This window comes from Engystomops pustulosus, chromosome 1 (assembly GCF_040894005.1).
Source record: "Engystomops pustulosus chromosome 1, aEngPut4.maternal, whole genome shotgun sequence".
NCBI classification, from domain to species: domain Eukaryota; kingdom Metazoa; phylum Chordata; class Amphibia; order Anura; family Leptodactylidae; genus Engystomops; species Engystomops pustulosus.
The window spans coordinates 116,751,630-116,779,572 of record NC_092411.1 but is presented as its reverse complement, the minus strand read 5'-3'; the positions used below and the strand labels follow the sequence as shown (position 1 = coordinate 116,779,572).

Genomic DNA, 27,943 nt, shown 5'->3' with positions numbered 1-27,943 from the left:
AGTCCACAGACGCCGCTGCTGCTCCGGCTATTATTAGTGGGCGGGGCACTAGCGCCCGTCATAGCCAATAAGAACGTGAGAAAATTCCGACGTCAGAGTGTATATTCATAGGCGGGATGATGAAAGTTCTACCAATGATACAATAAGATCCTGTCGTGCCATCCAATCACGTAATGCCAGGCTTGTGATGTTTTGCTGCACTAGGTTTGGAAATGGGGAGGCGGGTTCTGACGTTGGTTTGACAGACAAATGTCTAACCCAATAGCATGGCGCTCGCAAACAAGTGACTGGCCTGTTATGGGAAACCTCGAGTACGGGGGCCGCAGAGGGTCAGTTCTACCGGCATGAGTTCTCAGAGAGGAAACGTGCAGCGCTCCCGGCCTCAGAAACACCGGAATGTGACGGTGTTTAAGAACGACAAGCACGACAGCAGCTCGAAGACCAAGGTGAGACAGATAGGTGTTGTCAGCATGTGTGGGGACATGTGTGTGGTGGCGAACCTATGGCACTGGTGCCAGAGATGGCACTCGGAGGCATCTCTGTGGGCTCACGGGCAGTCTCCCAGGCACGGAGTTTGCCAGACATGGCATCTTCCTGCAGTCTCAGGCAGTCCAAGTAGGTCCTGTCCGAAGAGTGAAAAGGTGTCGGATTGGAGCTCAAAGATCCTGGTAGCAATAAGTTTGTTACTGCCTAAATTGCCCTGTTGGCACTTTGGGAAAAGCTAGTGGTTTTTTGTCTCATTTTGGGCACTCGATCTCTAAAAGGTTTGCCACTACTGCTGTAGGATAAGCTTCCCAATAGCATTGTAAGTACACTCTCGGCAAATTAACTTTTATTGTTTGTAATAATAATGTTATACAATTTTTGCTTGCTGTCCTGCAATAGAAAGCTTCTATGTTTGCTTCCAGTGGATAAAAAAAAAAATCTGTCCCATGGCCATGTGATGTCACACAGGTGCAGATCTCTGATACAAGGAGCTCTGCAGCTGTGTGACGTCACATGATTATGGATTGGTGTTTATCCACAGGAAGTTAAAGGAAACCTACCACTATGGAGCTACCTATTAAGGTAGATCCAGCGGCAGGTTCCTCTAATATAGAGTAGTATAGCCTTTTTTTAGGGCTAATTCTTTCATGGCCCAGAACTTTTATACATTTTAATTCCCCTAATATGCAAATTTCCTAAAGAGGCTGCTGGGGCATGGAGTAGCCTGAGCAGAGGCTACACGGTGCGGCTACTCCACGCCCCAGCAGCTTCATGCGTTCTGTCTACCAATGCATCTTCAGTGCGCAGCTACGAGGAGCGGCGCACACTCGTCTGCGAAGCTGAGTTCTGCGTTGTAGTTTCAGAGCCGAGACTGTGCAGATGGCGGCCTGCGTTCTGCGCATGCACAGAGGCCAGCTTCGCAGACAAGTGTGCGCAGCTCCTCGTAACTGCACGCTGAAGATGCATTGGTAGGCAGAATGCAAGAGGCTACTGGGGCGTGGAGTCGCCGCGACATGTAGCCTTCGCCCCGGCTACACCACGCCCCAGTAGCCTCTTTAGGAAATTTTCATATTGGGGGAATTATAATTTATAAAAGTTCTCGGCCACGAAAGAATTAGCCCTAAAAAGGGCTATACTACTTTATATAAGAGGAACCTGCCACCGGATCTACCTTAATACGTAGATCCGTGGTGGTAGATTTCCTTTAACATAGAACGTTTCTATAGAATGCAAGTAAAGATGTAGAAAACCATGATGGAGTGATACAGAAGGTATACTTTAAAATGTTACCTTTAAAGAGGACCTGTCAACCTGAAAATGTGCACTAGGAGCTGCTTACTAAAGTAAGCAGCTCCTAGTGCTAAAACAAACACAGCGGTGTTACACTGTTAGCATTATCAGAAACTTCCGATAACGCTAACTAACACCGCTGCGCTGTACAGTACTAAAGTGGTCTGGCGTATTCATGAGGGGGCGGGTTTGGGGGCGGTGACTGCTGCATGGCAGTCATCGCTGCCCTATGGAGCAGCGGTCAGGCGTTTGTAGTGTACAGCGCTGCTGCATTTGTCTTAGCACTAGGAGCTGCTTACTTTAGTAAGCAGCTCCTAGTGTACTTTTTCAGGATCAAATGGCCTGGGAAGGGGGGCTTAATGAAGCTCTGGGTGGCCCCGTTAGGGGGAGAGTGGGAGGAGAGAAAAGAAAAAGCGGAGGAGCGCAACCTCGTGTGATACAGTTACTGTAATTGAATTTGTGCATTAACGTATCAGCAGACTCTCACCTGGTGATTGCTTAGATATAGCATGTACAAAAGCAGAGCAGCCGGTCCTGATGAACCACGTTCCTAGACAGGACCAGGATCCTGGGAGCGTGTATACAATAGTGTTCGGCGGGTCCCGAGGGATGAAGAAGTTTGCGGACCGGCGCTTCTATTTCCAATGATATAACGCACAAATATATGCGTTTAAGTAAAAATCTTTTATTCATAAAACTCGCGACGCGTTTCTGCTCCGGACTGGAGCCTTCGTCAGGCATAAAATGACAGGCATAAAATGACAGGCATAAAATAACGTACAACAGTGAGACCTTAAATACATTACCAAAAGACCGGGATCCCGGGGTTGACTAGGTTCCGGTCATGTGATAACCCGGGGGTCAGAGTTCGGTCTGGTACCGTTAACAATATAAATTCTAGTTGTAAATTTCAAAAGACATCAAAATTCCCAGATGTTGAATAGATGGTTAGCTAAAAGGTTATTTCTATCTAAAAATAATAATTTATTAAGACCAATAGTACATGAAGTGCTAAGTTTCTGTACCTGAGTTACAAGAAAGTGAGATCCTATAACCCGTGTTGAGCTCCCCGGCGCTATGATCTGCCTGAGCTACGGATCGCAGGGAGGACCAAAAGGGAAACACGCTTATGAACGCCGCTCCGGACCGAGGATCAAGATGGTAGCGGACCACAGTCTCGGACGGGATCCCCCGTTCTGGTTGTCATACACAGAGGGGGTAAGTAATTTAGTTGTGGATCAATATTAAACGGGTTTCAAATCTTCATTAGGAATATTGGAAACTAGAATTGAATATTTTGGTTGCGGATCTATATTACATGGATTCAATAACCTCATTGAGACCATTGGGAGCTAATGTATTTAGTTTAAAGATCCAAAAAGATTCTCTACGGTTCAGGGTCTTCGCACGGTTAGTGTTTTCTTCTTTGATTTGTTCTATAGGGGTTATTGTCACACAGTTAAAATCTCCCTCATGTTCTAAAAAGATATGTTTTGATAAACTTTGTTTAAGAAAACCTATTTTAGTCTTATGTCGGTGGCCGTTCAGTCTAACTCTAAGTGACTGGATCGTCCGACCGACATATTGTTTTCCACAAAGACAATCAACCAAGTAGACAACAAAATTGGAGGAGCATGACATTCTCGTTTTTATCTTGAATGTTTCTTTGGTAATTTCTGATGTAAAAGTGGTCGCTCCCTCATTAATTGAGTCACAACAGAGGCATAATTTATGTTTACATTTTTCAACCCCTGGTTTCTTGTTAACAATATGAGCCAGGTTAGTTTTGATGGATTTAAGCCTACTCGGGGCTACTACATTTTTTATAGTTGTAGCCTTTCTAAAGGTTATGAGTGGATGGGCAGGGAGGGCATCACCAAGAATTGGATCTCTTTTAAGGATGGTCCAGTGTTTTTTTAAGATTTCTCTGATCTTTAGGTTTCCCCTATCATAGGTAGTAATAAAATTAAATGCTAGCCTCTTCGATCTCCCTTCATCTGGACTCTTCTTATTTTTTGGTAGCAGGCATTCTTTCTGTGTTTTTTTTTTGCATATTTTGAGTATGCTTCATCTATGATCTCTCTGGGGTATTTCTTCTCCTTGAACCTCTTCTTCAAGATTCTAGCTTGTGTCTTGTAGTCTTCCTGATTGGTACAGTTTTTCCTAATTCGATGGAATTGGCTAAAAGGTATATTTTTTAACCATTTAGGATAATGTGCGCTTCCGAATTCCAAAAAACTATTACTGTCGACACTTTTGAAGTGTGTAGTGGTAACAATCTTGTTGTCTGTTGCTGTTATTTCGAGATCGAGAAAAACTGTCGTATTACGACTCAGGTTGCTTGTAAATTTAAGACCCCAATCATTTTTATTTAGCGCTTTCACGAATTTAATGGCCTCTTCCTCATTTCCCTGCCAAATACAGAAGAGGTCGTCTATATATCTTTTGTAATATACCACATTCTTTGACCATTGTTCTGTATTATAAATAAATAGGGACTCGAACCGCCCCATAAATAAGTTTGCGTAACTCGGGGCGGCTCGAGTTCCCATGGCCGTACCTCGTATTTGGTGATAAACCTGCTTCTGAAAATCAAATACATTGTGTTTGAGGACAAATTCTAGTCCTTTGCATAAGAACTCTATTTGGGCTTCGGGTAAAGTGGTATTTTGAGTGAGAGCCCAGTGGATAGACTGGAGTCCGAGATCATGTTGAATGTTCGAATATAAGGACGATATGTCTAAGGTTAAAAACAAATAATCATTTCTCCATTCAAATTGATCTAATTCCATAATTAGGCTACTGGAATCCCGTAAGTAGGATGGTAGCTGCGTTACTAAAGGTTGCAGGTATAGATCCACATAGTGAGAAAGATTGCTAGTTAGAGAGCCTATCCCAGATATTATGGGGCGGCCTGGAGGATGTTCCTGATTTTTATGAATTTTTGGCAAGTGGTAAAAGATTGGTAAAGGGGGATGTGATACAGTGAGAAAGCCTTTCTCTTTTTTGTTCAGAATTTTCTTTTCAAAGGCGTCTTTGATCATCTCATTATATTCTGTGAGGAATACCGATGTCGGGTCTTTTCTTATTTTCTTATAATATTGGGTGTCATCGAGGATGTTGAGGGCTTCCTTGATATAGTCGCCTCTGTTTTGAATGACTATTCCTCCCCCTTTATCCGCAGATCGAATCACTATTTCCAGATTGGAGCCTAAATTTCTTAGGGCTTGTTGTTCTCCTTCTGTTAAATTGGTACCAGGATTTTGGGAAGCTTTTATGTTCCTAAATTCCTCAGATACTAGCGAAAGAAAGGTCTCTACATGATGACCTCTTTGGGGTAATGGGTTGAATGTCGATTTTTTACTAACTTTTTTGTGCAAATATGGGTCTGAATCCGGTGCGTTCCCTTCTGTTGCATTCTTTAGTTGTTCGGTTTTATTTTCTTTTATTAGAAAATATCTTTGTTGAGTGAGCTTTTTTATAAACATATTTAAATCGACAAAGAGCTGAAAATCATCCGTGGTTTTATTTGGACAGAAATTTAATCCTCTTGATAGTACTAGTTTTTCATCGTGTGTGAGGATATGACTGGACAGGTTAAAGATTTTTATTCTGTTGACAATAGTGTCTACATTTTTAGATGGATTTTCCATTGTTTCAGATTCTATACCGCTTGTGTCTTCTTTCCCTTTTTTCTTTTTTCTCCCTCCCCTACACCCTCTGGTTCTCTTTTTCTTTTTGTGGTTAAAGGGCTTGGTGTATCCAGTGGGATAAAGTATTTTAGAATTCTGTTCTGGAATAGTGCATGTTTGGTATTTTTCACAGTTGGTGTCAGTGGGGGGGCAGGGGTAAGACAGATACTGGGGTCCAGGGGGGGTTGTAATGGGGTATTCGGTCGGGTGGGGCCCAATTCTAAAAAAGAGCTATTATTATTGGGAGATGTGATATCTGAAACGGATGGTAATTCTTCTGAAAAAATCATACCGACATGATTGTCCATAGTGATTGATGATTGTTCATTAGTATGTACTGTTAACCAGGAAGCATTGCTTAATGTGACTGGATCTATGGTAGCCCCAAGTGTTGGGTTTATCTTATTAGTATTCCTGGTTTCCTGTACTGGTGTCTTCCTTGAATGAGGTAGCAAGTTGTCTCTACAGATAATTTTCCTCTCTTCCTCTGGGTATGGGTTATATGTTGCCCTATTGGTATTATGAAAGGTTCTGCCTCCTGTTCTAGTGTACCTGGGTTGATAATTGCCGGCGTATCGGGGTGGCTCTCTATTGTTCAGTTGTTGATTCCTAGGGCGGGATTGGTGTACCGGGAACCTTGAAGTCCTATCATTAACTGGGGTGTTCTTTTTATTATTACTATTATTGTTGTTGGTGACACTTCCATTTTTGTTAGGGATATTATTAGGATTTTTTGGGGGAACATGAGGATTATTTGGACCTCTATCTGAGACCCTAGATAGACGGTTTTTCAGTTTTTTTATTTTTTTCTCTGAAAAGAAAAAAATAAAAAAACTGAAAAACCGTCTATCTAGGGTCTCAGATAGAGGTCCAAATAATCCTCATGTTCCCCCAAAAAATCCTAATAATATCCCTAACAAAAATGGAAGTGTCACCAACAACAATAATAGTAATAATAAAAAGAACACCCCAGTTAATGATAGGACTTCAAGGTTCCCGGTACACCAATCCCGCCCTAGGAATCAACAACTGAACAATAGAGAGCCACCCCGATACGCCGGCAATTATCAACCCAGGTACACTAGAACAGGAGGCAGAACCTTTCATAATACCAATAGGGCAACATATAACCCATACCCAGAGGAAGAGAGGAAAATTATCTGTAGAGACAACTTGCTACCTCATTCAAGGAAGACACCAGTACAGGAAACCAGGAATACTAATAAGATAAACCCAACACTTGGGGCTACCATAGATCCAGTCACATTAAGCAATGCTTCCTGGTTAACAGTACATACTAATGAACAATCATCAATCACTATGGACAATCATGTCGGTATGATTTTTTCAGAAGAATTACCATCCGTTTCAGATATCACATCTCCCAATAATAATAGCTCTTTTTTAGAATTGGGCCCCACCCGACCGAATACCCCATTACAACCCCCCCTGGACCCCAGTATCTGTCTTACCCCTGCCCCCCCACTGACACCAACTGTGAAAAATACCAAACATGCACTATTCCAGAACAGAATTCTAAAATACTTTATCCCACTGGATACACCAAGCCCTTTAACCACAAAAAGAAAAAGAGAACCAGAGGGTGTAGGGGAGGGAGAAAAAAGAAAAAAGGGAAAGAAGACACAAGCGGTATAGAATCTGAAACAATGGAAAATCCATCTAAAAATGTAGACACTATTGTCAACAGAATAAAAATCTTTAACCTGTCCAGTCATATCCTCACACACGATGAAAAACTAGTACTATCAAGAGGATTAAATTTCTGTCCAAATAAAACCACGGATGATTTTCAGCTCTTTGTCGATTTAAATATGTTTATAAAAAAGCTCACTCAACAAAGATATTTTCTAATAAAAGAAAATAAAACCGAACAACTAAAGAATGCAACAGAAGGGAACGCACCGGATTCAGACCCATATTTGCACAAAAAAGTTAGTAAAAAATCGACATTCAACCCATTACCCCAAAGAGGTCATCATGTAGAGACCTTTCTTTCGCTAGTATCTGAGGAATTTAGGAACATAAAAGCTTCCCAAAATCCTGGTACCAATTTAACAGAAGGAGAACAACAAGCCCTAAGAAATTTAGGCTCCAATCTGGAAATAGTGATTCGATCTGCGGATAAAGGGGGAGGAATAGTCATTCAAAACAGAGGCGACTATATCAAGGAAGCCCTCAACATCCTCGATGACACCCAATATTATAAGAAAATAAGAAAAGACCCGACATCGGTATTCCTCACAGAATATAATGAGATGATCAAAGACGCCTTTGAAAAGAAAATTCTGAACAAAAAAGAGAAAGGCTTTCTCACTGTATCACATCCCCCTTTACCAATCTTTTACCACTTGCCAAAAATTCATAAAAATCAGGAACATCCTCCAGGCCGCCCCATAATATCTGGGATAGGCTCTCTAACTAGCAATCTTTCTCACTATGTGGATCTATACCTGCAACCTTTAGTAACGCAGCTACCATCCTACTTACGGGATTCCAGTAGCCTAATTATGGAATTAGATCAATTTGAATGGAGAAATGATTATTTGTTTTTAACCTTAGACATATCGTCCTTATATTCGAACATTCAACATGATCTCGGACTCCAGTCTATCCACTGGGCTCTCACTCAAAATACCACTTTACCCGAAGCCCAAATAGAGTTCTTATGCAAAGGACTAGAATTTGTCCTCAAACACAATGTATTTGATTTTCAGAAGCAGGTTTATCACCAAATACGAGGTACGGCCATGGGAACTCGAGCCGCCCCGAGTTACGCAAACTTATTTATGGGGCGGTTCGAGTCCCTATTTATTTATAATACGGAACAATGGTCAAAGAATGTGGTATATTACAAAAGATATATAGACGACCTCTTCTGTATTTGGCAGGGAAATGAGGAAGAGGCCATTAAATTCGTGAAAGCGCTAAATAAAAATGATTGGGGTCTTAAATTTACAAGCAACCTGAGTCGTAATACGACAGTTTTTCTCGATCTCGAAATAACAGCAACAGACAACAAGATTGTTACCACTACACACTTCAAAAGTGTCGACAGTAATAGTTTTTTGGAATTCGGAAGCGCACATTATCCTAAATGGTTAAAAAATATACCTTTTAGCCAATTCCATCGAATTAGGAAAAACTGTACCAATCAGGAAGACTACAAGACACAAGCTAGAATCTTGAAGAAGAGGTTCAAGGAGAAGAAATACCCCAGAGAGATCATAGATGAAGCATACTCAAAATATGCAAAAAAAACACAGAAAGAATGCCTGCTACCAAAAAATAAGAAGAGTCCAGATGAAGGGAGATCGAAGAGGCTAGCATTTAATTTTATTACTACCTATGATAGGGGAAACCTAAAGATCAGAGAAATCTTAAAAAAACACTGGACCATCCTTAAAAGAGATCCAATTCTTGGTGATGCCCTCCCTGCCCATCCACTCATAACCTTTAGAAAGGCTACAACTATAAAAAATGTAGTAGCCCCGAGTAGGCTTAAATCCATCAAAACTAACCTGGCTCATATTGTTAACAAGAAACCAGGGGTTGAAAAATGTAAACATAAATTATGCCTCTGTTGTGACTCAATTAATGAGGGAGCGACCACTTTTACATCAGAAATTACCAAAGAAACATTCAAGATAAAAACGAGAATGTCATGCTCCTCCAATTTTGTTGTCTACTTGGTTGATTGTCTTTGTGGAAAACAATATGTCGGTCGGACGATCCAGTCACTTAGAGTTAGACTGAACGGCCACCGACATAAGACTAAAATAGGTTTTCTTAAACAAAGTTTATCAAAACATATCTTTTTAGAACATGAGGGAGATTTTAACTGTGTGACAATAACCCCTATAGAACAAATCAAAGAAGAAAACACTAACCGTGCGAAGACCCTGAACCGTAGAGAATCTTTTTGGATCTTTAAACTAAATACATTAGCTCCCAATGGTCTCAATGAGGTTATTGAATCCATGTAATATAGATCCGCAACCAAAATATTCAATTCTAGTTTCCAATATTCCTAATGAAGATTTGAAACCCGTTTAATATTGATCCACAACTAAATTACTTACCCCCTCTGTGTATGACAACCAGAACGGGGGATCCCGTCCGAGACTGTGGTCCGCTACCATCTTGATCCTCGGTCCGGAGCGGCGTTCATAAGCGTGTTTCCCTTTTGGTCCTCCCTGCGATCCGTAGCTCAGGCAGATCATAGCGCCGGGGAGCTCAACACGGGTTATAGGATCTCACTTTCTTGTAACTCAGGTACAGAAACTTAGCACTTCATGTACTATTGGTCTTAATAAATTATTATTTTTAGATAGAAATAACCTTTTAGCTAACCATCTATTCAACATCTGGGAATTTTGATGTCTTTTGAAATTTACAACTAGAATTTATATTGTTAACGGTACCAGACCGAACTCTGACCCCCGGGTTATCACATGACCGGAACCTAGTCAACCCCGGGATCCCGGTCTTTTGGTAATGTATTTAAGGTCTCACTGTTGTACGTTATTTTATGCCTGTCATTTTATGTCTGTCATTTTATGCCTGACGAAGGCTCCAGTCCGGAGCAGAAACGCGTCGCGAGTTTTATGAATAAAAGATTTTTACTTAAACGCATATATTTGTGCGTTATATCATTGGAAATAGAAGCGCCGGTCCGCAAACTTCTTCATCCCTCGGGACCCGCCGAACACTTTTTCAGGATGACAGGTCCTCTTTAAAGATTCTAATACCTTTGTCAGCAACATGTCTGAATCATTTCAGTACTTTATATAAGTTTATTTTACATTGGGGGAAGTGGGGAGTTTGGGCCAAATCAGATCAACGAGAGAACTGAGGGCATGGTGGCATGGACAAGTGTTGAACCCCAGAGTAAATAGTCACATCTGTGTAAAATCTGTAACCGTTTCAGGCAGGGTTATGTATGAAAGTGCATGTATCATGAATATAAATATATAAAGTGCTGAAGAAGCAAGACATTTTTAGTCAGTTCTGAAACAAAAAAAAAAAATGTATGTATGTGTTTCTCTGAAAACGCATATGGGATCAGGCCCAGGCCCGCCCCATGTGCTCTAGCGTCTTATTATGAACGGACTGCTCACGGAACGTGTGATCGGTGCCTTAGGGAGTCCTAACATCATATTTATCTATCTGCCAGTTGAAGAGCAACGCTAGTGCTGCAACAGCAGACCAGTGTTCAGTCACTGGGATCAGCAGACAGTCGCGTGCATATTGACCCAGATAAAAAGGCTATTCTATTATTTTGGATCGATGATATAGGCAGAACGTTTTTATTAGATTATATATTTTAAACATACTGGACATAAACAGTTAATAAAATTTCACCAGTATGCCATATTAAACTCCAAATTGTGCAATTTTAAAACTACATTTCACCCCCAAAAAAACAAGACTGCATACAGCTATAGTGGCAGAAAAGTATAAAAGTTATAGATTGTAGAAGAAACTGATGGAAATAAACTGAAAAATAGCCTGGGCATTAATGTGAAAGATGGGTGGGGAGATATGGGGTTAAAAGAAACCCCACTTATGGTATGTTTTTCGAGGAGCAGACAGTAGTCCATGCACTGACATTGCATTCTGAATACTATTAGCCACACGATTAATTATGGAAAGCCAATATCTCAACCCTTTTTATAAAACGCCTGAATTTTATAGGCTTGACTCTTAGGCATATAGGAGGAGATTTATCATAAGTCTCTTAGAGCAAAACTGTTCTAGTTGAATAAGAATAATACTTTCCAATAAGAAAGTATTATTCCGGGGTCGGGTTGGGAAGCACTTGCACGCGGCGGGATCTTGTAACCTGCAGCGGCTGAGGAGCGAAGATTTCCAGGGTAGGCCCCTGCGGATGCGATATCCCAATCCTTCAAAGTTGTCTTGTTCATGAAATATCTTTTACAGTCAGTATTAAACTTTTACGGAGCTATTTTCTACTTTGTGATAGTACGGAAATACATGTGTGTGTGTGTGACCTTTCTGTGTATCCTGATTCATTCACTGTCCGCCCTGGTTCTGTCGTGACTGATACAGTTATCCACTCCTTACAAAATGATATCAATCACAATAGGGACGTAATAGCCATCTGTAATTTACTCAGTTGATCTTCCTCCCTCTTCAGGATTGCTGATCTGTAATGAAGATCCCCAGCATAATACAGCAGCATTAAAGTAAATTCAATTTGGAACAAGTAACGTAGACTTAGGCCTACAGGATATGTGCGTCCTCTCGGATTTTTTTTTCAGTCTTGCATTGTAGTTTACAAGCTGCAAATCCACATGATCATGCTCAATTGGTCCAGATTTATGCTTGAAATTACATTGAAACCGGTAAAAAAAAAAGTTGAATAAAAGTGCATGTAAAGCTATGTCAAAAACACACAACACATAACACAAATTTGCTTCTTAAAACGCACATAAAAAGTATGCATATTTGCTGCGTATTTACTTACGTATTTTCCGCATGACAAACGGCAATGTATGCTGATAGCCTAAAGGGGTTAAGCCTGAAAAACGCATGTATGGCATAAATGTCTGAAAGATGGTGGTCTCTCCTCTGTGGGACCTGCACCTATTGCTAAAATGCGATGCCCCAGTCAGCAACGCTCTGGTTACAGAAGCGTTTCCACGATACCGAAACCTGATAGAACACCTAGCGCTTCTCTCTCCTCATCAAACGGGCTCAAAAAGTGCAGCAATGTGGAAACTGATCAAAGCTGCTTTGTGTATTCTGGTGACCATGTTCAGAGACGGTTTTTGATGCTTGCGGAATGGCATTAGAAACACTGATGGGTAAATGGGCCGCAATGTTTGTTTGCTTCTCTTATATGCTGATAACTTGTGTTCAGCAGCACATCTTTATTCTGTTTGTGTAGTGAATACACGGTTTTTTCATTGATTTATCATAATCTGCGAGGGAATACCTCACGAGGGCATATCTCTAATCTTAAATTAGATACATGATAGCGGAGTTTCTTGTCCTTTTAATTTCCATTATTTGTCCCTTGTATGCACAGTGGCATGTCAAATATTTACTTGCCTGGCTCTGTAAACCATAAACTTGCCAGCACCTGACCTTATGTTCTGTTGCAGCCTGAAGGACTTCTATTTACTTTATTATTTTTGCCTTTTAGAAAATAAATGCCAAAGAACATGATGGGGTATGCCAGCGCTGCAAAGATGTGCTTGAATGGCGGGTGAAATTCAGCAAGTACAAGCCGTTGTCTCAGCCTAAAAAGTGGTAAGTGACACAAGCTGCAGCTACTCCAGAGCCAGGGAATTTACACAGTCTACAGAAGCTTCCTGCTAATGCCTTTGGGGAAAACTTGAATGAGTTCGGAAAACAATAAAGCTTTTATCTGAAATCTGAAACGTTTTTCATAAAGCGTGTGGCTGAAGCATTGTATATCAATTGCTCTTGAAAGGGACAGTAAGACAGTCTGTGATGTAACTTAAAAGGGAACCTGTCACCAGACAGGGCTATACTTCCCTGCATACAGATTCCCGTACAGACAGTAAAGTGTATTGCAGCCTTATGTTCATAATACCATAGTCTTTAGTTGTTTGTTTAATAAACCTTCTTAAATTTTTCCTGGCTCCATGCCAGCATTTTTCTGAAAGTCCTCGGGGCGGCTGAATTTCAAAATATAACATCCCCATTCTAATCACTTCCAAAAGATTTTTATTGAAGTTGTTCAATTGTATAAACACATACACAAAGGATAACATACCAGTACATGACACAAATTGCATCAACAGAGTTGTTCATAGTATAACAAGATTATCTTTCTACGTTTATAGGCTTGGTAGCCAATGTTTTGTAGGCTTAGATACTATAAGGGTATCTGAACATTATGTTATCACATACATGTATAATTTTAGAGAATATAAGTTCTATATAGGAAGTATAACGTTCAATTAGCTGAAGTGGATAGTCGGTGCAAAGCAATGTTTATGAACACCAGTTATAGTGATCTCTTAGGATGTAGGTATACTATGAGTAGGGGGGAATTCAGAGTTAGTCATGCTGGCGATGAACCAAAACAGCTTTGCATAAAACATCACAAGTAACCCAATATTCAGTGATGTGTGGACATTGCCATAGAATGTCGTACAGTGATCCTTTACCTCGCATTCTAATTACCATATTTAATTCCCTCGGTGCTCTACTCATCTATACTGAACACGCCCCTCTCCCACATCATCCTTCTGCCAACCCTTCTCTCGTGATGTCAGCTCACCACACATGCCTTCTACCTTTGTCATGAATTCCCACCTCTTCACTATGTAACTAGGCAGAGCAGAGAGTTTGCGTACCATCACTCTGCTTGGTTACACAGCGTAGGGACGCATGTGCAGTGTGCAGCAAACTCTCTACTCACTGTGCATGATAGAGATTGAAGGCTCACCTGTGATTTTTATCTGATCAGATACATAAATGAGGTATGTATCTAATCACATAACCACCTCCCCACCCTCCAAATTGGGTAACCATGCCTTTAATCCTATAACAGTGTGTTAAAATTGTCAAGGATAGGGGTGCTTTACAAGACTGAGGCTCCCTATTATAAATTTAATAGGAAGCTATTCAGGAGCCAGAAGAAGCGGCTCTTCTTGGGGAGCGGAGCCTAATAATCAATCTCACTAAAAAGATCTGGACTTCCCATCACTACATCACATGATCTGTCCCCCTCCCTCCAGAGTGAGCAGAGAGCAGCGGCCCCTCCACACCAGCAGTGACGGTAGAATTTCTTGTGTACACAGAGGACAGTTTCACAGAATTAAACAGCACCTACAGAGGTGACAACAACTGCAGGGACAAGCTAAGCTGAGGAGCAAAGCAAAAAAAAAAAATGCATGGCATAATAGGCAGAATGTTTCAGAAAATGTGTTGAAATCTGATGGAAATTGTCACTTTTTCTCTGAGAAAACAACAATAAAGCTGGTATTTTCTGCAATGCATGTGTGAAAGCATCATTTCAGACACCCCTCATCATGGGCTGCTAAAAAAAAATGCACATTCACATATAAAAACATATTCAAAAGGACTAGAAAAAAACGAGTGATCCATAACAAAAAATATCCCAGGGGGACACCTCTCCGGATCAGGTGCAGGGGAGGACAGGTGGTTTCCATTCAGAAATAAGAAAAACTCCCAGTCAAAAGATATTAGTGTTCTTATAGAATGCCAGTAAGAATATTGTCACAGGACTCCATGTAACTACCGACTGGTACCACTGTCTGAGTGAAGAACATTAAAAGTTGGAGTCTGACATTTGCGAATATTGGAAGATGCATCATGGTGGTAAAACCAGTCATCATCTGCCCATGTTATGCTACATATTCTTTACCAACATTTACCTTTTCTCACATTGTTGGAGGAATCCCTCACTGAAATTACTAGCTTGCCAGCTTTTAATCATTTTAAAGATGTGGGTTGCATGTTCTAAAATTCTTAAAAGTGAAAGCAATACTAATAATAATCCTCAGTATTCCCACACTTCGTCATTTGCACTTCAAATATGGCACCTACTATATCCGAATCGCATGAGAAAATGGGTATCTTAACCCATAAAATGAGCCGCTACTCTACATGCATATAGGCAGCGCATGACCGGGTTTACTTCTGCCTCCATCTTGCACATAATGTCATGTGTATTAAATAACTAGAAGATGTTTCCTGTTTACAGTGTTTGAGTGCCCATGTATCCATGTAAAGCTGCTGTTCCCTTCCAAGGTTATTTTAATAACATTCTTTTATCATATGATCAGCTTCTTGTAACTCCCTTGGGATGGATTGTTCTATTATATGATATTATACTCCAGACACATCACTACTCCTGATGAAGAAATACTTCCAAAAATGATGATGGAACTGGTTATAGATAAAGACAGTAGACCCTGGCTATGTCATTTTGTATGTGCCCTAGGCACTCATAGTAAAGCTATGAGTCTTTAGAACAAGGCTTTCTCACAGTTGAGAAATCTTTAGATCTTCAAGTGTTGGCTCAGAGAGTAACTCTTATATTTTGTGGTGAGGCTAATGCTGAAAAAAAAAATGGGTTATCCTAAGTGTAAATGTGATTTAACATGTGTTGCTTTAGCCTTCTGTTAAACTTTTGTTCCTTTGTCCTGTACCTTACAATATCTTTTTTTCTGGACTCCACCCCATGCACCTTTAGAGCAGTTTTCTTCTCTCTGCTTACCTGGTGGTCTTGTGAGACACATCCCCACTCTTAACAGTCTCTGTTGTATTTTATGTTGCAATATATAGGCCTTTATGAAAGTGAAGTGGAATGTGAAAAGGGAATAAATCTCTTGGGTGATGCTTCCTCCCTGTAACCCTGGTCTTCCTCATGCTACATGTATGAACCCAGATAAGACTAAGGAGGAAATCTCCTTAATAGATCCTGGTGCTAGATCTTCCAAACCGAGGTCGCACTAACATTTTTCCAGAAGGGTAAAAATATTTTGGTAATACACCGCACACATGGCACACTGACACAGAACACCGCGTGCACACACTCACTGCTCGCAGCACAGCGCCCGCCCGCCGCACCCGCTCGACACAAATTTCCAAGCAAGTACTGTTCCTGCCCATTGTTGTGGTACAGGCTTTTCTACTGTCATCTTGTAGAGTGCACCTTACAGGGGCCAGATAATGCTCATAACGCCAATAAGAGTATCAGTCTGCTAAATATGCTGCCAGGGCCTGGAAAGACTCGTTCAGAATTACAAAAGCTAAAATGATCTTAATCTGACTGCAACAATTTTACACTGGGGACCAAAACTCTATTTGTGACTTTGATTCCTGCCTTAGAGGCTCCTATTTCTCATTCTGAAATTGACCATAAATGAATCCCAAACTGGAAAACCTCTTGGCCTTTCTCTTTCTCTCTTATGGGCATTTTAAGCCTACCCAAATGCAGAAAGACAAAGTGGTAGCGCTCGCCAAGTTATTTCCTCATTCAACCAGCAGTAGACACTGGGAGAGGAGGAAGAGCCGAAGCATGCAAGAACGATTTGTGTCACCTTTTGTTGTAGGTTTGAAGTACTGTTCTGTGTTATCAGGTCCCTCAGGCTGAAAATGTTTGGTATATGGCTGTTGTACTAGCCCTTAGTAGCACCAGTGTTACAAATTTAAATGTAAAATATTCTCCTGAATGAATAGTGGATTTAAGGCATCGAACATATAGGGAGGCTTGTGCTAAGCAGGTGAAACGGTGTAAGTCACACCTTAAAGAAACTATGTCCCTGAAGAGTAGGAGGCTTCTGCTGGTCCGGTATCTAGAGAAACTCTAAATACTGCTTTAGGGTGTAGTCTCCTTTTCAGAGATGTTTGTGAGTCATTGTGCTAACAGTGTCTAAGAATGTCCTCATACCATTTCAGGTGAGTAAGTGTGCCACTGCCTTAGCCGCAGATGACTTTTTTTCATTTACTCATAAATGTTTGATCAATGAAATAATATGATAAAAGGGCAATGCAGACAACCCCCTGAGATATGGCATGAACTGCCTGTGTTACCCATGTCTGAAAAGTTGAAACCTATTGGGATTTTCACATATCCCTAATTATGCTTGCTTGCCAGATTGAGAACTGCAATATTATGGAAGTGGCATTAAGTAATATTCTTGAAATTAAAAAAAACTTTAAAGAAACTGTACCATTAAAATAAAGCATTACAAGCCAGTGACGTTTACTCTTAGGGCCAGGCACTGTGATAGTAGTGAAGACTTGGAAAGGAAAGACCATCGGCAACAGGCCAAAAAAGTTTGCAGTAAAAATACAAAATTTATTGAAAAAACATTAAAAGTGTGATCACATCATAAGACACGAAAGGGTGTAATCTAGCAGCAGCAAGAAGTTAAGGGAGAGACCTGCACTGCTCATTGTAACAGACTGTGAAGCTACTAAGGGGCTCTAGAAACACCCCCACCAGAGCCTTTAAGACTCATTAGCATCATTATAAAAGTTGATTTTAGAAGGATGGAGACCATGGCTAACAAATATAAGAAGATTAACCCCTTTATGACCAATGGTAATTTGTGCCTGAATGTCCAGGTCAATTTTTGACCTTCTGCTATGCACTTCTTTAAATGACGATATCTCTGGAAAAGCTTTACGTATCATAACAATTTTTAGTAAGTTTTTTTCATGACATGTGAGACTTTAACTTGATAGGATAGTTTTAATGATTACATATTTTTCTTTCTAAAATTTGCCAATAATTGACTACAAATGTGAAAAAATACGCTTTTTGTCATTTTTCCAATTAAAGTTTTATTTAATAAGTAGTAACTTTTACCAAAATATGTTATAAATATGTACAGCATTATTTCATCTTCCTTTCCCAGGTTCAGCTACAGATTCAGAGGGTGCATGTACCTCTGAAAAGTGAAAGTTTCCAGCAGCTTTTCTATATTCTGCCTTCAGCTGACAGTCTGGAAGGGGGCACACTTCAAATGCCTATATCTCCTGAACCCTTGCACCTAGAATTCTTGTGTCATATTACACCGGAGAGTCTCCTCTTTAATATGATATATGGATTGTGTATTAATGTTTAAGAGAACCTGAGATATCCAATCTTAAAGTTAAAATCAGCATTAGATTGCATTTTTTAGTACAACTTTAACCCCTTAAGGACCAGGCCCTTTTCGTTTTTGCGTTTTTATTTTTCACTCCCCACCTTCAAAAATCTATAACTTTTTTATTTTTCCATGTACAGAGCTGTGTGATGGCTTATTTTCTGCGTAACAAATTGCACTTCGTAGTGATGGTATTAAATATTCCATGCCGTGTACTGGGAAGCGGGACAAAAATTCTAAATGCAGTGAAAATGATGAAAAAACACATTTGCGCCATTTCTTGTGGGCTTGGTTTTTACAGCTTTCACCCCAAATGACATGTCTATTTCATTCATTGGGTCAATACGATCACGGGGATACCAAATTTGTATAGGTTTTATAATGTTTTCATACATTTACAAAAATTAAAACCTCCTGTACAGAAAAAATTTTTTTCATTTTGCCGTGTTCTTGCGCTAATAACTTTTTCATACTTTGGTGTACAGAGCTGTGGGTGGTGTCATTTTTTGCGACTTCTGATGACGTTTTCAATGCTTCTATTTTTAGGACTGTTCGACATTTTGATCACTTTTTATAGAATTTTTTCTATTTTTCAAAATGGCAAAAAAATGCCATTTGCGACTTCGGGCGCTATTTTCCGCTACGGGGTTTAACGCAGTGAAAAACGGTTATTATATTTTGATAGATCGGGCATTTTCGGACACGGCGATACCTATTGTGTTTATGATTTTTACTGTTTATTTATATCAGTTCTAGGGAAAGGGGGGTGATTTGAATTTTTATGTTTTTTTAATATCATTTTTTTTTTTACTTTTTTTTTTTTTTTTTTTTTTTACTATTTTACAGACTCCCTAGGGTACTTTAACCCTAGGTTGTCTGATTGATCCTACCATATACTGCCATACTACAGTATGGCAGTATATGGGGATTTTGCATACCATCTATTATAATGTGCAGATCGCACATTATAATAGATAGCCTCGATCATGACAGCCTGGGATCTTTGTGTGATCCCAGGCTGTCATGGCAATGGATCGCCGCTCCCCGGTGACGTCACGGGGAGTGGCGATCGGAGCCAAGATGGCAGCGCCCACGCGCCGCCGGCTCTTTAATGCCGCCGGCAGCTTTGCCGGCGGCAATGAAAGGGTTAACACCCGCGATCGGTGCAAGCACCGATCGCGGGTGTTAGCGACGGGCGTTTGCTTCATTATGAAGCAAATGCCCGGTGAGTATGAAGAGGGCTCAGCCTGTGAGCCCTCTTCATACTCCCCCATGCGCAGTAAGACGTAAGGGTACGTCTTATTGCGCTATGGGGTTAAGGGTGGATATCTGTGGTTCTGTTAATGGACATCTACCACCAGGATGTAGGACTGTAAACCAAACACACTGTCATAATGGTATATGCCCCCTCTTGCAGGATCTGTTCTTCTTTAATCTTCCTTTGCCCTTGTGTTTAACCCCTTAACGCTCTGCGCCGTAGCTCTACGGCGCAGAGGTATAAGGGATGTATGAAGAGGGCTCACGGGCTGAGTCCTCTTCATACAAAGGTGGGGGTTTTTGCATTTTGCATAAAACCCCCACCGCTAATAACCCTTTCAACGCCGGCGGTGCCATCTTTTTTTTTTTTTACGATCGCCGCGCCCCCGAACATCATCGGGGGTCAGCGATCGGTTGCCATGGTAGCCTCGGGTCTTCGTTTGACCCGAGACTATCTGGCATCTGCAGATTCGTTACAATGAGCCAGTGGCTCATTGTAATGAATGTGCTGCAAAAATGCCATATATTGCAATACAGAAGTATTGCAGTATATGGTAGGAGCGATCTGACTATCTAGGGTTAATGTACCCTAGATGGTCTAAGAAATAGTGAAAAAAAAATTTAAAAAAAAGTTTAAAAAATAAAAAAAAAATTAATAAAATATTAAAAGTTCAAATCGCCCCCCTTTCCCTAGAACGGATATAAAACATAATAAACAGTAAAAATCACAAACATATTAGGTATCGCCGTGTCCCAAAATGCCCGATCTATCAAAATATAAAAACGGTTACGGGCGGCGGTGACCTCCGAGGCGGGAAATGGCGCCCAAATGTCTGAAATGCGACTTTTACACCTTTTTACATAACATAAAAAATTAAATAAAAAATGATCAAAATGTCGCACAGACCTCAAAATGGTAGCAATGAAAACGTTGCCTCATTTCGCAAAAAATGACCCCTCACACATCTCCGTGCGCCAAAGTATGAAAAAGTTATTAGCGTCAGAAAATGGCAAAAAAATTTATTTTTTATACACATTCGTTTAATTTTTGAAAATGTATTAAAACACAATAAAACCTATATAAATTTGGTATCACCGCGATCGCACCGAACCAAAGAATAAAGTAGAGGTGTTTTTTGGAGCGAAGAGTGAAAGTCGTAAAAACTGAGCCCACAAGAACGTGATGCACATGCGTTTTTTTTTCAATTTTTCCACATTTGGAATTTTTTTTCAGCTTCGCAGTACACGGCATGTTTAAATAAATAACATTACGGGAAAGTAAAATTTGTTACGCACAAAATAAGCCCTCACACAGGTCTGTACACGTAAAAATGAAAAAGTTATGGATTTTTGAAGTCGGAGAGCGAGAAATGAGCCGAAAAACCCTGCGTCCTTAAGGGGTTAAGGAAAAATGGCCCCCTCCGGCTCATTTGCATAATTTAATAAAGCCCCTTTTTGTAACTACAAGGGCATTATAAGCTAAAAGAGAGGAATAATTATTTCTGTTATTTATCTCCTAAAGAAAATCTGCCATCAGAATGCAGCATGGATAAACCAGGTACTCGTACTCATAGATCCAGGCACTGTGACTGTAGTAATCAATTTTGTATTAGTTATCAATGGCCTCTTGTCTAAAATCAACTTTTAAAATTATGCTAATGAGCCAGAAGTGCTCTGCTGTTTACTTCAGATTCACAGGCTGTTACAATAAGCAAGGAACACTTCCCCCTTACCACTGTGTTGAAACTTCCTGTGCTGCAGTGAGATTACATCAGACTGAGAGGGGAAGTGCCAGGGAGCAGCAGAGGGGGAGAAGGTGTTGTAAGAAAATTAGCCTAGTCACAGTGTCTCGATTTTCCTTTAAAGAGGACCTGTCACCCACATTTTCGGCACTAGGAGCTGCTTACTAAAGTATGCAGCTCCTAGTGCTTGAACAAACGCCGCAGTGTTGGAGTGATAGTGTTACCAGAAACCTCCGGTAACGCTACCAAACACTACGGCGGGGTACAGTGCAATCATCGGCCCTGCCTCTTCCCCAGACCGCCCCGCTCGCTACATAGGCCGGCAGTGACTGCCAGGTGGCAGTCACCGCCCCTAGGCATGCACCAACCCCGCCCCCTCATGAATACGTCAGACAGCTTTGCGAGCTGTCCGAGAATTACACTGTACCCCGGTTCTGAAATTGTACTGACACGAAAGAAAGAGAGAGATGAGACAGATGAGAGATGATGAGATGCCTATTACACACAGGCTGACCGACTTCTACACTGTCAGCTTTGCTACATCTCTGTTCTCACAGACATGTGCCTGCCTCCCATTCCTGCCAGATGACTTATCTCCTTGTAGTTTGCAGCTTCTCTCTCCTCACAATGTGCTGGCAGGAAGTGATCAGTGGGAGCTCCGTGCTAGGACTGCAGAGGGGCATGGCTACAAGCTCAGTGGATAGGGCCTAACTTTTGTTTGTGAGAACCCCTTTAAGAACATGTAAGTACATTTTCTAGGATGGGGGGAAAAGAAAACTATGCCTCAGTGCTACCTTGCAGTTCCCTCTAAATCGGTGTCTGATCAGAAAGCCTAGTGACATGATGTGGGATACAAGTCAAACCAGTAATTGTTTTTTTTTTAAAAGTAACGCAAAAGGAGTGTGCAGTCACCATAGTGTGTTATCAGCACTTGTTATGATACTGAAAGTTGTAGACCTAAGAAAAATTTCTGGGCAGGGCTCTTTAATGTTTGATCTAACCTGTATTATTCTATTCAAGTCTTTCGGCGCAACCAACTCCTCACAAAACCACCCAGCATCAATGAATATGAAAGCTGCGCTGATGTTGGCTCAGTGATTGGGAGCGTTAGGTGACAGGATCGTGCTGTCCACTGTGACCATCTGATCCTGCTGATAGTTCTGTTTATTGGAGTGCACAATAATGCGCTATGCACCGTGTAAATGAATGAGCTGCTGGGATCAGCTCCACAGTCTGATAATTCATATGGTGCCATTGTGAAGAACTGTCATATTTTCGATGCTTTTGGGGTTGTATTGTCATAATCTGAATGGCTGCTAACACTACTCTTTGCTGTAAGTATTTTGTGGTATTCATTGCGGTTTAACTACTTTTTTTCAGTGTAAAATGCCTTCAGAAGACCGTAAAGGATGCTTATCATATCATATGCAAACCGTGTGCCCTACAGTTTGAACTTTGTGCCAAGTGTGGAAAAAAAGAAGACATTATTCTCCCGTAAGTAATGGATAGAAATGGATGTATGGCCTAGCATAACAAGTCTCTGAAAACCTAAGAACTGTGAGTAAACCCATGTTATAGTCCAGTTTTTGGGAAAAACTAATTCCGGACATATTTGCTCCAAAATGCTCTTTTCACCTTTTATGGACTTGCTAGTTTTTATCACATATACCTTTTTAACTAAGGAAACACATAGACATGTGTTAGACATCCCCTTACATAATCGTTGTTACGATGGGGGGTAAAAAAAAGTGTGAGCACTGATCTTCCCTCTGCCCTGTCCCTACCTACTTGCCACCGATGTTCTAAATCACTGGTGACAACTGGTCGTCTGTCCCTATACTGGTCAGTGCACAGCAGCAGTAATGAATACAAAACAGAGGCACATAAACCAAGTCACAACCAAACTATAGGCAAAGCAGGTCAGTATCAAATCAAAGCACAGTAGAGTATAGAGAACTACTAAGCCAGTAGGCAAGTCTTTAACTGGCCCCTGTATATGGGTTAAGAAGCACCAGAATGTGAAAGTCTTCTGGCTGTCAATAACCCAGAATCTGCTATACCTACTGAAATATATTAGTGCGTTTATTGTTATCTCCTACACTAATCATTTCTGAAATTGAAAAAGAAAATAGTTTCAAAGGTTTACTCTTCAAGATATTGTACCCACTGTGTTAGAATTTGACAAACCACAATGCTTCAGCATCTGTGAATAACAGCTTCTTTTCACACGTTTTGTTGAGAATTTTTTTTTAAACAAAACCTACATAGTGCAAGTTAAAACGTAACTTTTATAGAAGAGTGAGCAAAAGTTTGTGAGCTGCATAATGTTTTTTGTTTTTTTTTTTTTAAGTTTTGGTCTCGTATAAGTAACAGTTATCTAGCCTTGTATGCCCATCTTCCTTGGCTTCAACATAAACCAATCCCCAGGAGGGGGAAGAAAAACTTGACTCTTTTGGGTTATAAGCACTGGGTGGAACAATTAATTAACCAATAGTTGCCCGGCTTTTGACCACCAGGGCTGTAGTGAATGGTTAAAATGTAAGTTTTATTCTATTGCTGATTAAGAACAGTGCAGTGAAAGGATTAAAATTACAGGCAGGGGGTACCCGAACTCATAGTATTCAGGGATACTTTCCTATGTGTCTGACAACTTGGGATTAATCTATCCGCTATTTATACCAATGATTTTCATGTAGGGGGAAGTGATGTAACCCTCCTTAATCCAAATACGTTGTTGCCATAGGATAGTATCCCTGAATACTTTGAGTTCGGGTACCACCTGCCTGTAATTTTAATCCTTTCACTGCACTGTTCTTAAAATGAAACCTTTTATGCTATTATTGATTTAAGCATTCACTACAGCCCTGGTGATCAAAAGCTGGGCAACTATTGGTTAATTAACAGCTTCCTTGGCTTGTCTCCTTATCTCCATAATTGTACTGTTCTCCATGATGCATTGTAGTGCTTTCTCTTGCAGTCAAGCATTTGTTTGTAAATTTTACAGCACGATCCAGCATGATAAACCAGAGACGCTTACTAGTACATCCAGACACTTTAACTCTGGTAATCTTTTTACATTTGTTATCCGTGACCAAAATGAATTATGCTAATGAGCCTGAGGGGCTTTGGTGGGTGTTTCCAGAGCCACACCGTGATGCAGATTCGCAGGCTGAGCCGGACATGTCTCATCCTCCCTGCTGCCAGATTATACAGGCAGAGGGACGAGAGAACCAGTCTGCAGGAGGAAGGGAGACCTGTGAAAAGACATCTTTCAGGGGTTCTGCAAACTCCCAGCAGAGCCCCTTGGCTCATTAGTATCATTTTCAACGCTAATTTTAGAAGGTAGGAGGCCATGGATAACAAATAAAAGAAGATTACCACAGTCGCGTTGCCTCTGAGTATAGACTTCACACCTTGTGCAGAAGGGGAGTACATGTCATATAATTTCACACAGCTCTCCTACATAACTAGATAAAGCCTTGTTACATGTAGGACCCCAACCCCAAACACATTATTGAAGTGTAAGCAGCTGTAAAAATAACACAGCTGCTTACACTTCCAGCAATGAAGAAAAACTCTTTCAAAGCTCCCAAACGCATGATAACATGTAAAAACATCCCCAAAACGTCATGTGTGAACGCAGCCTGATCTTCCTATGCACCATATTTTTTTTAAATCCTATCAGCTCCATATCCTTTCAATTTACAAGCCTCCCTCTACATTCCATCAGCTATCAAGCACTTAGAATAAATAACCGCTACCTCCACCACCTCTTTATCCCCTGTGTATGACTATCCCCATCATCTCCTCTGTATATCCTTCCCTTACATCTCCTCCAACTACTCACATTCTTACATGACCCGATTACATAATCAAAGGTCCTTCAGTGTTTGAGTCGGGAGGGCCAGGAGACAGAGAAAGCGGTATGTGAACCCCCCCCCCACCCCCCATTGGGAGGGTCTGGCAGTGCTGGATCCTTCAAACTATAAGACGCATGAACTCTTCAGCAAGATTTTTTCTTGCTGAAAATTGCGTCTTATAGTCCAAAAAATACAGTAATAAAATTTTCCTAACAATTGATATATGGTTAAAAGTTTTAATGATGATCCGGATATGGGTTTATATTGCTTGCCTATGACACTTTCTGTAAAGAAAGAAGTCTGTATGGCGAGTTCATGGCGAAAGCACAGGTTTGTGGATAATAGAAACCATTTGTGTGTGAGGCCTTTGAAGTACCAGTCTGTGATAAGACTTCTGGTTAGAATGCAGCTCAGATTTCAGGGTTAGTTTAAGATATGGTTAGCGAAATGAAAAATGGGGAAATTGCACAGTTCAAAATATCAGTTACGGTAGTTCATGGAAGAAAAAGTCCTGGATGCAGAACTCTTATGCCGAACAGACTCCATTATAGTAGATGGAAATTCTTCAGTTGGTGTCCAAAACCTCAGGTTTTGATATGTGAGGCTATAGGCTGATTCCTGCAGTTCAAAATGCCCATAATATTGTCATGAGCGGTGGAACACCCTAATTATAGGTTTTTAGATGTAAACAAAGCCTAATACTATATGTAAGACCACCTTCGCTTCTGATGGTGGAAACGGACAATTATTTAGGTTCTCGGCAGCCAGACTCAGAGACAAACAAAGGTGCAGTAAGACCACCTTCTTTAATGTCATTACTCAATATCAGATTTTCATGATCTTGTAGGGCAGTGATGGCGAACCTTTTAGCGACCGAGTGCCCAAACTGCAACCTCAAACCCTCATTTATTGCGAGGTGCCAACCAAAAATTAAAGCAGTAACTTATTACTGCCTGTTCTTCAACAATGTTAAATCATACTGGCCTCCTGTGGGCACCAACACAGTAGAAAGGAGGAGGGAAAATTTGCATCAGTTTAGCTTCTTTCCAGTGTCCCTCTGTACAAAGAGAATCATGGGGCCAGCAGGAGGTCCTCCAAACATAATTAGGCCCTTTCTACACATTCTCCCTCTTCCTACAGTCCCAAATAGCCAAGCAAGTATCACTTTAAAATATGACCGAAAGCAGCATCTTTGCTTCCAAGTTGCTTGGAACTGCAGGAAAATTCTTTGAGTCCTGTCTGGTGTGCAGGGGTGATGGCCCGGGTGCCCACAGAAAGGGCTCAGAGTGCCGCCTCTGGCACCCGTGCCATAGGTTTGCCACCACTGTTCTAGGGTAATTTACTAACTAAAGTAACTTCTGTTTACTGCAGGATTGCAAAAGAACAGACAGACTCATCAGCACCTAATGGTGATGCAGAAGACGACTTGGATTTCTATCTAGACCTGGACTCTGAAGATGATGATGATGGTGGTAAACTTTCTAAGCATGTTACCAGCACAAAGTGCAAACCTACAACAGTGACTGGTAGCTAACAATGAAGATGCCTACAATGAGGACTACACACTGACCTGTGTACATCTCCCCCTGCATGCTTCTGATGCCAGAATACACCAGCAGGAGTGTGGCCAGGAAAGCTCTACATGTATATTGGGAACTAGACATTTTTGTTTCCTGAAGACTTGTTTCTGATACAATCTAACAAACTGTAATACTATTCAGAATATAATGTTGTTATACTTCTATTACTTACAAGTAACATATTATGGAAGGTTATGTGCAGTGATAATCATACACTGCATTTGGTACAGCTATAAAATGATAGAATCCAAGACGAGGAGTACAAATATTCCAATATTATGCTGCAATGTGTTTCCTAAGGAAACTGGATTTATGTCATGTGAACAGATGTTACCTGTGTGAAGGAGACCAATAGTAAAGGCAGTCACTCGGTTACGTACAAAATAGGTTCTTAAAGGGGTTTTCCCCCCCACAAAGCAAAGTTAGGCCCTATCCAGGGGATAGGGCCTAACTTGCTGATCAGTGTGGGTCTCGGTGCTGAGACTCCCGCAAATCGCGAAAATGAGGGGTCTGTCGTATCCTTCGCCACCCCTCCGACTAATGGAGCAGACGGCCACGCATGAGCATTCTGCTCCATTAATCTCTATGAAGCTGACAGAGATGGGTGAGCACGGCGCTTGGCAATTTTTATAAGCTCTATACAGATTAATGTAGCAGAACGGTCATGCGCGGCCGTCTGCTCCATTAATCTGACGGAGCGACGTGGGGTCGCTCAGCACTGAGTCCCCCACCGGTAACTTTGCTTCGTTGGAAAACCCCTTTAAGTTGAATTTGTGTGTAATTCGGAAGGTATATTTTATAATTGTAACTCCAGGCAAAAAAAAATTCTGTCCCAGTGACATTTGGATTTTTTACATTTTTTTGCTGTTATGTGAACAAGGATTATCAATAAAACTTCATTACAAACACCTTACAACTGATGATTGCAGTCTGGGACTAAAGAAAAGCATCCAGAGAGCTTCTCCAGAGGTCACAGTGGGCAGAGGAGTCTGTTTATAACTAGATTTGTTGAATGTTGATGGTGTCAGCTCCCTGACACCCTGCAAAATATTTTTTTGCAGATATAATTTTAATTTGGATTATTTACAAAACCAGGTTAAAGAACAAAAGCAGATTACATTTTATAACATATACATTTAGTAATTTGTCATTAAAAATTCCCTATCCTGCTCAACAAACATCCAGCAATGACCGATCTGTCTCCAGCCAGAGAGTGTGCACCGCAGGGTAGGAAACAAAGCATCAGGCACACTGAGCATCTGTTTCCAGCACAACACTCTGATTTCACAAGACCAGAAGAATGTGTACATAATAACTATGTATAGTATTTTTGAGTTAATTCTTATTCTGTGGAATGACATACTAAAAACATTAAATATTACATAAATTACCGTA

At 40.8% G+C, this 27,943-nt stretch overlaps 1 protein-coding gene across 1 annotated transcript; it reads left to right on the top strand.

Moving 5' to 3' along the window:
* Positions 1 to 91: 91 nt before the first annotated feature.
* On the top strand, positions 92 to 27,943 carry C1H9orf85 (chromosome 1 C9orf85 homolog). The gene is made up of 5 exons (XM_072150961.1): positions 92 to 170; positions 266 to 446; positions 12,658 to 12,764; positions 22,489 to 22,602; positions 26,340 to 27,943. The coding sequence occupies exons 2-5, from the start codon at positions 345 to 347 to the stop codon at positions 26,500 to 26,502; spliced, it is 486 nt and encodes a 161-aa protein (XP_072007062.1). The 5' UTR covers positions 92 to 170; positions 266 to 344; the 3' UTR covers positions 26,503 to 27,943.

Coding starts and splice junctions, on each gene's coding strand:
- C1H9orf85 (XM_072150961.1), top strand. CDS start 345: ATGAGTTCTCAGAGAGGAAACGTGCAGCGCTCCCGGCCTCAGAAACAC. Junction 447..12,657: donor ACAGCAGCTCGAAGACCAAG/GTGAGACAGATA, acceptor TTTGCCTTTTAG/AAAATAAATGCCAAAGAACA. Junction 22,603..26,339: donor AAAGAAGACATTATTCTCCC/GTAAGTAATGGA, acceptor TGTTTACTGCAG/GATTGCAAAAGAACAGACAG.